The sequence below is a fragment of the Bombyx mandarina genome, chromosome 17 (assembly GCF_030267445.1).
Source record: "Bombyx mandarina strain Sakado chromosome 17, ASM3026744v2".
In the NCBI taxonomy this organism is placed as follows: domain Eukaryota; kingdom Metazoa; phylum Arthropoda; class Insecta; order Lepidoptera; family Bombycidae; genus Bombyx; species Bombyx mandarina.
In genome coordinates this window covers 154,354-165,459 of record NC_143223.1, presented here as the reverse complement: position 1 = coordinate 165,459, position 11,106 = coordinate 154,354, and the positions used below count along the sequence as shown (strand labels likewise).

At 44.8% G+C, this 11,106-nt stretch overlaps 1 protein-coding gene across 1 annotated transcript in view; it reads right to left on the bottom strand.

The window, feature by feature from the left end:
* Positions 1 to 1,837: 1,837 nt before the first annotated feature.
* The window catches only part of FoxK (forkhead box K), a 41,601-nt gene continuing 32,332 nt past the window's right edge, over positions 1,838 to 11,106 (bottom strand). The window contains exons 2-8 of the mRNA XM_089734323.1: positions 7,812 to 7,966; positions 6,596 to 6,735; positions 5,817 to 6,112; positions 5,197 to 5,543; positions 4,079 to 4,175; positions 3,335 to 3,392; positions 1,838 to 3,269 (exon numbers count right to left, since the gene is read on the bottom strand). Of these exons, the coding sequence (XP_089590449.1) occupies positions 3,240 to 3,269; positions 3,335 to 3,392; positions 4,079 to 4,175; positions 5,197 to 5,543; positions 5,817 to 6,112; positions 6,596 to 6,735; positions 7,812 to 7,966 (1,123 nt within the window). The 3' untranslated portion in view covers positions 1,838 to 3,239. The remainder of the gene's footprint in view (positions 3,270 to 3,334; positions 3,393 to 4,078; positions 4,176 to 5,196; positions 5,544 to 5,816; positions 6,113 to 6,595; positions 6,736 to 7,811; positions 7,967 to 11,106) is intronic.

Below are 11,106 nucleotides of genomic sequence, written 5' to 3'. Positions count from 1 at the left end.
AAATTACTTCCATAGGGAGGCAATCCAAAAAAACGAATGATAACAAAATCGGGGGATACAGTTTAATGTTGTAGCTACATATCTATCATCTCCATCCAAATTTCAGTTACACCACTGGATAGCTAAAGAATCAAAAAATTTATTACGCTAAGTAAGGACTGTAACACATCGCGCGCGGGGGAGGGGGCAGCCCCGCCATTTTGGAGGTCATTTTGCTGCATATCGAGATTTCCATTTAGTATAACTTTCGACTCGGTGAAGCTACGACGTTCATTCAAGTTTCAATCGTCAGCTCTCGTCAAAATCTATCGATTATATATATAACATTAGTGTAAAATTGTAAGTGTGAATATAATAAGGTGTTAAAATAAAAATAAAATATCAAAAAATATATAATGTCGGCCTATACGCGTCGAAAAGCTAAATCGAAATACAGAGATCGTATACGGTTGGAAAGGGCATCTCAACAGCAATCGAATGGTACCAATAAAACACCATATGATCGAGTCAAGCAATGCCGGCAACGTAAAGTAATGAGTGCGGCCGAGCGGATCAACGACGCTGCCAGTACATCTGCAGCTGGGACGGTTGAAATTACGCAGATGGATGATGAAATCGCTTCTGTATCGACATCGGGCTTATGACACAGACCTATAATAAATAAAGTTATAATACAGTAATTATATGTTTAGTTGATTTATTTCCTGAACCCTTTAAATGAAAAAGTTGCCATCATAAACAAAACATGTATACCCGGAGGACTTCTTATGATTATGACATACATAAATAATAATATTTTATATAGAAACTATTACCCGTTACGAGACGTATTCACGAACAACAAACGGCCGTGTCCATAACACAGCCACACCCCATTTTTAGCTAGAGAAATTCAAAGCCATGCTGAATACAATCGTAATATATTTTTTCAACAAGACGAAACCACTTCCTACGTGGCAAATGATGCCTTAGCCGCCGATTTATTTCCTGCAAAAGTAATAAGTCGCCGCGGTGACATCAACTGGCCTCCAAGAAGCCCGGACTTAACACCTTTTTTTGGTCAGGGGACCGAACCTCGTAGGAGATGTCCGCGCCCGGGGACACGCGGGGCATGTTGGCAGGCGACGACTCTACGGCAGCCCGTGAGGCCGCCTCAAGCGGTGCCGCTGGTGTGCCGAGATACCCCGCTATTCTAGAACCCAGAGCCAGAAGCAACCTGCGGGGTGGGAACACGATACACCGCCAACCGGCTGCGCAGTAGAACTGTCCGCGCGGTCCCCTACAGAGGCCGTGCCGGAAAATGCCCTTCTTCGGCCCCGGCTCAGCGACGACCGATAAGCTTGCCCTCTCTCGTTCCGGCGTCCCCATCTGCGAGATGGTGGCCTCACAGAGGTCAAGAATCGCCCTCCAGAACCGTCGCTGCCGAGCCACGCCGAGCAACGTGGCCACGACATCAACAAGTCTGGTCCTATTTGCGGGAAGAGGACACAGTGCTGGCACTCCGTCGCCGGTTCCTTTACGGCCGGTGAGCCTTGCGTCAACCAGCTCGCGAGGACCGGCCGCGACCGCCGGGGTTATGGCCCTCCGTGCCATAATCGCTCCTTCACCCATAAATAAAATTAAATACCTATGATTTTATTTCACATTAAAAAGTATACTAATTACAATCGATTCTAATGGTTTTTATCTAGTCTGGACGTTAATCGCCATACCTACCTTATGTACGTATATGTACATGCAAACATTTTTTAGTTCCCGTTAGTGCAATACGAACTTTAATCATATTATAAAAACAGTGAGCCGGGGACTGGAGGAAGGCGAATAAATAAAAGTCGTGTTGCGGAGAAAGAATACGTTTATTTAAATTTTGTCAATAAATTTAACGCGGAACTGGATACAAGTCGCACCGACACGCTCTCCGCGCCGGTGCGGCCGTGCGCTGCGGCCGTCTCGCTCGCACGCGTGCCTGCTGCCGCCGCGTGCGAGCGGGACGGCACGAGCACGGCGCGCGCGGTCGCTACACCGACTAACTGCGGCATTCACAATGCCTCTTATCATTAACTAAAATTAGTGGATGTTGTCCCGGACAGTCCCGACGGGGTCGGAGCTGTCGGTGACGTCATACGAGGGTTCACTGGTACACTTGTGCAACTCTATACAAAGTCAATACAATATAAGAGCAGTTTCATCACAAACCGCCGATTGTTATCGATATTATAATATCACAATATTCCGCTATCGATCAACAATCGAATACTTTAATCGATTATATTATCCTTAATGTTTATATTGCTTAATGTCATTCTCATTAAATTCTCGAAACTTTGTTCGTTTTTTTTTGTAAATTTTAGATAAATATATCAATAGAAAAACGTGTCATCGATTACATTGTGCCGCCTCCTCGCGCACTTTCACAAACAAATCCATTCTGAACACTTCTCACGCGATAGAAACTTGTTAAAAACTTATTAAAAATCTTCATTCAGACAAGAGTTTATAAAAGAATCGATTAAATAGGTATTTACTATTAGCGAGCGGTCGCGGCCCGGCGCCGGCAGCGGGAGCCCCGGGCCGGCGCCCTCCAAACGTTCGTAACAAATTCACATAAATTGATAATAGCACGAATAATTATAGCGTTTGTCATTCACGAATGGCACACGCGCACGGACGCGGCACGGACGCGGCACGGGCGCGGCACGGACGCGGCACGGACGCGGCTGAACGAGAATGACCCCACCCCACCTCGTTTTATTTAAATCATTTCCTACAGTTTGATAATAATAGAAAAATGCATATTTACATATTTGGGTCGGAGCGAAATCCACAAAAATATTTATTTTTCTACAAAAGTAGGTCATAAAACTAATACTGAAAGTTGGTTATAAATAAAGGAAAGTTAATTCAACTTTTAACGTATAAATGAAACACCCGTGTGGACGGTCGGTGTGACGTCACGGCGGGTGGGGCGCGGCGGGGGGCGACAGTGGCGACGCAAGTATATTGAATACATATTTTGTTTTAATATATATTTAAACTAAGCCTAAATACAAAATACAATATTTGTGTAACATTGCACTCATCAGTTTATCCGTGAGAGGGAACTGTGACCGAACGTGTCGGGAAGGCCTCGCCTGCCCGCAGCGTGGGGCGGCGTGGGGCGGCGTGCGGCGGCGTGGGGTGGCGTGGGGCGGCGTGGGGCGGCGCGAGGCGCGTCCCGGGCGGGCTCCGCTGGACTAGCGTCAATACGCGCGTCTGTCCTCTAGCTCCACCTGGAACAAGCAGAGCGTACAGCGCGGCGCCGGGTTGTCGCGGGCGGTCCATGGACTGCAGGTACCTGTCGGCTCCGCTTGTGCGGCGGCGCGTCGTGTATGACGAGCTCGCCGTCCGCCGCGCTGGAACAAACGCACACGTTACCGTCGCTGGGCCCACAGTAAGACACCAAAGGTGAGCAGTGTTGCGAATATTACAGGATACATTATATTCTAGTACGTAAATGCGAACCTAGCCAGTGTTAAAAAAAAATCTACTACTACTACTGCTAATGCGCTGGCGCTATGAACTAAAAGTGGGTCTTGGCCTCCGACAATAAGCTTTGCCATTCATCCCGCTGCGCAACACCTTGCCAGTCCGACACTTGGAGTTTACGTAAATTTCCTTCCACAGCGTCAGACCAGCGGTACTTGGGCCTTCCTACGGGGCGGCGCCCCTCCGGTACACCCGCGTACACCCGTTTTACAGCCCGTAAAACAAAATTGGTAATGAAAAAAAAAGATTACATTTAAATAATGTGGAAATTATAGTAGTAAGTAGAAGTAGTAAGTAGAAGTAGTAGTAGTAGTCGGTATAATAGTTTACGATAGACAGCGGCTTGGCTCTGCCCCTGGCATTGCTGAAGCCCATGGGCGATGGTAACCACTCATCATCAGGTGGGCCGTACGCTCGTCTGTCTACAAGGGCTATAAAAAAAAGACGCATTGTAGACAAGTTTTATTTTGTATTTAGCGTAATGAGTGCAGACCCGGGGCACGACAGGAACGGCCAAACAGTGTATAGCGTATGTAACTGCGGTGCTACGTACTAGTAGGGCGAGTGCTGGTGGATGACCAGGTGCGCGGGTTCCTCCTCCTGGATGGACACCAGGTTGCCGCCGGACGTCGTGCCCACCACGTACTTCTCTGTAACGAACACGTCCTCGTGTTAGCTTTATGTTGCGCTGCGAGCGATCGCGCCGGGCGGGGCGGGGCGGGGCGGGGCGGGGCGGGGCGGGGCGTGACGGGACGGGACGGGACGTGGAATACAAATAACCTTCCTATAATACGGTACTTCGACAGCACGAAGCGAAATTTTTGTTGAAATTTATTTACAAAATTACATTAAGTTCTATAAACACACAATGTATGGGAATAACGTAATGTTTCCTGCTTATTTTTTATGTTTATTAGGTAAAGAAATACATACAGGCATGTTTCATTCAGAAAAATTACTCTCCTTTTTGCACTATTTCTAGTCATAGGTATAACACGGGTTCATACAATACGGTAAGAACGTATTTATCTTGTTATAGGAAGATCAACTGTAACCAAATTGGCAATGTGCAATTAACTGTGAATCCGCAGTCTATGCCATAGACACATGCGTCATAAGAGCGTATGAACCATTGTACTCACGCATCATTAATTATTAATTGTGTTACCGCGCATACGGTGCACTAACTCTATTGTGTATATAACCGTATGTTCCATGGAGAGTGCTCTGAGGAATTGTTCGAGATGATACCGGCATCATCGCACCGCCCGCCACCAGAGTAGAGTTCATCCATACTACCTGGAGCCACTGCGGTCATCCACAGTGCGTTTCCAGAGATCTTTTTTGCCACGCACCATCCGGCTATGGAATGAGCCCCCTCCACGGTGTTTCCCGAGCGCTACGACATGTCCTTCTTCAAACGAGGCTTGTGGAGAGTATTAAGCGGTAGGCAGCGGCTTGGCTCTGCCCCTGGCATTGCTGAAGTCCATGGGCGACGGTAACCACTCACCATCAGATGGGCCGTACGCTCGTCTGCCTACAAGGGCAATAAAAAAATTATAAAAAAAAATATTTACAACAGCAATTTCTTATTTTTGTCTGTCACTTGACAATAAATGAAATCAAAGGGCAGTGAGGGTTTGGGCGCGCGCAAATATACAAAGTGGTCACCCTCCCGCTCGCCGCCGGCTCCGTTGGTGACGACGGTGATGTGGTGTCCGGCCACCAGCAGCGCGCCCACGCCGCCGTCCCCCGGGGAGCCGGGCGCGCTGGTGGGGCGCGCCAGCGCGGCGTGCGCGGCGGCGGCGGGCGGGGACGCGGAGGGGGAGGCGGGCGCGGGCGCGGGGGAGGCGGGCGCGCTGCGGGAGGCGAGGCCGAAGGGCGCGCGGAACTGCACGCCGCGCGGCCGCCGCGGCCGGAACGCGAGCTCGATGAGCTTCATCTCGGAGGCGGGCTCGATGCGCCAGAACGACCCCTTGCCGGGCTCCTCCTGGCTGCGCGGCACCTTGATGAAGTACCTGCAAATGCAAAGTTACAATATTGCACGAGGCAGCCACCAGTGATCATTCACACATCTGTTTTTCAAAATTTCAAATAACCCCGTTAATTTTACACAAAACTATTCAACGACATAAGAACTAAAAGAACTTCTATTATCTCGTGATATTTGACATAAGGCTAATTAAGGACATTTTGGTTCTCGACTGTTCTTAATTTCCCGTTTATATTAGATCTCTCAGGATATGTATGTAAGTATTCACAGATAAAGCTGGATGTTAATTAGCACACACCTATTGAGCGAGAGATTATGTCGGATCGAGTTCTGCCAGCCCTTGTCTGCGGTGCGGTAGTAGGGGTAGTGCTTGGTGATGTAGCTGTAGATGCCGCTGAGCGTGAGCTGCTTGTCGTGCGCGGAGGCCACGGCCTGGACGATGAGCTGCGCGTAGCTGTAGGGCGGCTTCACGTCGTCTGGCGCGTCCCGCTCGCGCACGTCACGCACGTCACGCACGTCACGCACGTCACGCACGTCACGCACGTCGCGCACGTCACGCACGCCGCCGTACACGGACTCGCTCATCGATGACGACTGAAATATAATTTATTTATTACGAGCTTATGTTGCCAAACCCGCAACTAGCTACAGAATCATCTTCCGTCATACTACAGAATTAAAATCGAGAATACAGTTTTAATTTAGGAGCCGCGCTGCACACGACATGGGTATGGGTATTATTTCAATATTGCAATGTGCATGTAATTATAATTGCTTTCATATTGCATATAATTTGCATTTGAATTCTTTCCTCTTATTCAAGTTCCTTCTCAGTAGTGGAATTGCGTTATGAGTTGTTGGTAAAGTTGTAACTGTGTGAATTGCCTGCGGGATCGCTTCACACCAGCCCTCTGGACATCTCATTCGTTAGGCTACGAAGACCGCTCACGATCCCGTCGTTGATTTGAGACACGAAGTGAAATCCAATGAGGACGTCAGAGCAATTTTATTCTACCCTAGGCTTGTGGTATGCGGCTTGTCAAGGAAGTTTGTCGATCGTATGATGCGTGCACTGACCGCGGTCCCGTTGGAGTCGGGGCGCGCGTGGTCGGCCAGCGCGGCGCAGTGCGCGACCAGCCCCAGGTCGGCGTGGCGGCGCGCCGAGGAGCCCGCGCCGCGCGGGGACGTGGGACAACTGTTCGCCGCACTGATCGTGCCTGCAACGCACACAAACGCACTGCTTAGTGGACACACCACGAAACACACCACGACACTATCCTGGACGTGCACCAGTGTAACGGTTATTGTATTAATTACACTTTTGATAGCAGGAGATGACTTAGACATCGACGTCAGTTACACAACGGAAATTTACATACACATTATACATTTAACAAGAAGTTGCAAGTCAACGTAATAAGTTGTCAGATTTAAATGTATAGTTATGAATTCGAGCTGTTGTTAGAATCCATGTCAGTAAATATTATTATTATTGTCAAAATGTATTGTTAATCTACGAAGAAAGCTGTCCACCATTTGAAATACCATTTATAGTGGAACACGAGCCAATAGCCGATTGCTTCCCGACCAGTAGTAGCTGTGGTATCGCCCTGCTACTGCGTGGGAGTAGCACAAATCAATTAATAATATACTTTCGCAGTTTTTGTACATTATACATATAATACATACATTATTTTCACTAAGATGAGTACTTCAGGCAAAATAATTGAAAACTAAGATTTAAAGGTTACCCTGCTTCGTTGTGCTATTGGTTAGTTATAGTGACCAAAGTGACTAGGGTGACCATAGTATCCACCGTGCTCTGGATTAGATTGAATTTAGAAATTGAATGATTGTTTATTGATGTTTTAGTTCAATTATATCCACTTCCGGAGTTTCAGGAATTTCGCATGCGCAATGTGAACTTATATGAACAAGTATCTCGCGGCAACGGTCTCCGGACCATTCGGTTCGTGAACTTTACTGCCAGGAAGCCATGCACAGTAGCGCTCAAATCTATATTGACAAACATATTAATTCAATTCAATCAATCAATCAATCAATTATCCCTTTATCCTAAACTTTTAAGACTTGATTTAAGTTACTGGTTGATAGGACGTCTATTACTGATGGTAATACCTCTTGTGAGTCCGCACGGGTGGGTACCACCACACTGCCTGTTTCTGCCGTGAAGCAGTAATGCGTTTCGTTTTGAAAGGTTGTAACTATACTGAGACTTTAGAACTCATATCTCAAGGTGGGTGGTACGGGTGTTAGGGGGTAATGTGTTTACCTGTAGGCGAGGGCGCCGGGCTGCGACCGTCGCTGTCGGTGGGTATGGTGATGCGCAGCGGCGGCATGGGGGCCACGCTCAGCGCGGCGCCGCCCGCCTCCACCAGCGACTGGAACTCCAGCCGGATGTTCGTCGACGGAAAACGAAATGTACATCTGGAAACAAGTACAGTACATTCTTCAGTTTGTTCTCCACATTTATCAGTTATCTCTCGTACTTCCAAAGAAATGTCAATGCGCAATATTCTTGAGACTGCTACATCACAGTGAAATAAGAATTCTGATTGTTTCAATGCAATATGTAAACTATACCATATCATTAAGATTCATCCCATTGTTTTACGGTCTTATTCATAAAGATTTGTCGGAGCTTTATAAGTGTTATTGATTTTATGGTCTTCTTTACTTTTATTATGAATAATAGTTTTTAAGTATTACGAATAAGACCTTTCGTTTTTACGCAAAAAACGCAATAAAGATAGTTATAATATTGTATGTTGGAATGGTATAACAATTAACAGTTGGACAGTAAAAGACTTTAAGATAGGAAACAGATCTTACTTAAGTCAGACTTGTGAGGTTTTATGAAGTTTAAAATTAAAAAAAATATGTGTCCAACTATTCGAAGTTGAAATACATCAATGTGTAAAATGATTCATCTGTTATTGTAAAGTTGTCACGAAACTACAATGGCGCCCACCGTGTTGCCACTATCTGGCTGCCATTTTGAGCACAATGCTCATCAACTTGCATTATAACTACTATGAGCGCAACGCGGAGGGAGGATGACGTCCGGCGCCATGGTTCGCCACGATTCTAAATAAAACCATTATGTATTGAAAGGTGTGGACCGGACATTGTCTGACACGAGACCAACGCACGGAAATATCTAGCCGCATCTAGTAGTGCTCGGCTGAGTGTGTTTTGTGCTTCTAGGTATTTATTGCCACGGCTCACTCGGTGTTAACTGAACAGAGTCCGTTGATGCGACTACTGTACTGTACTCAACGAGTAACGAAAACTGAAGTTGTAATATAACCAGTAACAGTCCAGTGATCTTCACTGTTTTTAAACTTAATATAATCATCACCGATTACCTTATAGAGGTACGAGTATAACGGCACGTGACATTTTTTATATACCTCATAAAAATCAATTGATTTTGTAATGTACTTATGATGTATAATTTATTTCCTTATTGTTATAATAATAATAATAATATTTAATAATATTGAGAGCTGGCCCACGAGACTACCTTCATGTGGCATATTGATTCAATCATCATTGTTTCGATACTTGTGTCAGGGCACGATTTGATGGCAAAAAGTTTCGACCAACACCTTAAGAAACTCGTTTTTCATCCGAGTTAGGGGCCTGGTATAGAGAGCAGTTATCCTTGATACGGCCAGTATTGTGAGAAGGTTTCTCACTCTGGAGTCCTGACCACTAGCGGTTTGTGTCGTAGACCCAGTCATTACCTTTTTTTAAATATGTTATAGTTAATCAGATTTAAATAAATATGGTTTAAATAATAATAATAAATATGAGGGGTAGTCATATATTGCGTGCTCTCTGTGTGAGTAGACCACATGTTTATTCCACCCTCACGCAGACAGTGGTCGAGCCACCGCCGCGCCGGGACCCATGAACATCTCTTTGAAAGTTACAAGTGTCTCACTTTATATCTAATATATCTATCTGTATTAAGACCAATCTATTTTTGTTGAATACAAATCTCAGTCAGTTCGTCATAGAGTTGTTCGGACGGGTGCGCGTTAAGCTCGCTGTACACGAACAAGTTTATATTGTTGTTACATATAATCGCAAGAGTGCAAAAGTTCCGTAAAATCAGTTAGATTGGCTACAGTATCCGTTTGCATATAGACATCTAGTACTAAAGGAAAAATGATTTCTTATTATCTAATAATCAGTGCATACTAGACAAAGTCGCCTGCTGTGTGTGTGTGTGTGTGTTTGTGCAATGGGAACCATTTCCGAGAACACCGCTCAGTGTTTTTAATAGCACGGTGACAACGCGACGGTCGATGCACGCGAGCCACTTCTGCAAAACTTTAATTTGTTAGAGCTTTCGATGCGACTACTTCAGAAGAGTGAACAGAGTTCGTTGGGTCTCGCTGACCTTCTGTTTACTCATTGGTTTCAACAAATCGTTTCAACTTATTCCTACGCTGTTCTCTTTGCGTTATTTGGTCGTCTTCTACACGTCCATCTAAACTATTCGAAAAGTTCGAAATTATTACATAAAATTACAAAAAAGTGTCTTACACATTTTCGGTTCATCAATTACTTAATAATAATTATGTGTTATTAATAAATGTTACGATTCCTCACGAACCGTTTTTTTTAAATCCAGAAATAATTTTGAATACCTAATCCGATTTTTTGAGTCGGCACATAGTGTTGAAGGCTCCAGAGCAGCAGTCAAGAGTATTGGGGTCGATCCTGTGTCTGTGTATTATTGATCCTCCAGCTCACTCGAGCTACGAGCAAGCAACCGCTGTATGATTTCACGATCGCCTTTTTCCTCTGTAGCTACTGTTTCATAGCTCTGATTTAAAATGACAAGCAATGGTATATTCCTCATCCGACACAGCATTTCAATCAATGTCCAATTTTTGCAATACTTATTGTTAGATATTTGTACAGATTAGTGAGTAATATTGTTGAAGCTTCAACTTCTCATCTATTACTTTAACTGTATACCCTAAAAATGAGCTCACAGTTATCTGTAATATATTACAACAATTGCAAAATACTTTATTCAAGAGGTCGTTCTCAAGATTTTGAATATAACAGAGTTCGCAATATTCTTGCAAGCGCCATGCCCAGGAGTAGAATGAAGACTACGGGTAGGACGTTAGTAACAAGAAACTTGTTGTGTTTCTGGAACTCAATGGCTAGCAGCAACAATGTACACTGATGGTGTCAACAATTCCAGGACATTTTGAAAATTCATTGCATTAGTAAAAAATTAACGCGAAAGTGTCAACAATAATGAGAAGAAGTAAAGGAGGTATCTCTGACTCTCAGATCATTTTCTTTTTTTTAAATATGGGTTGACGAGGTTTAGGGTTTGTATTCAATATTTTTTGGGAATGGTTTTTTTTTTTAATGTTACAACATTAAATGTCAATAATTATCCAAAAAAGAGAAAATGTATTTGAAATAAGTCGACATCGTAACGTCAGTGAAAGTGCCCGTTTTGTTCAGATCGACACTGACACGACGCTGGGAGAACAAAAGTAATGAACACTAGGAATATCTCTAAAATCGAG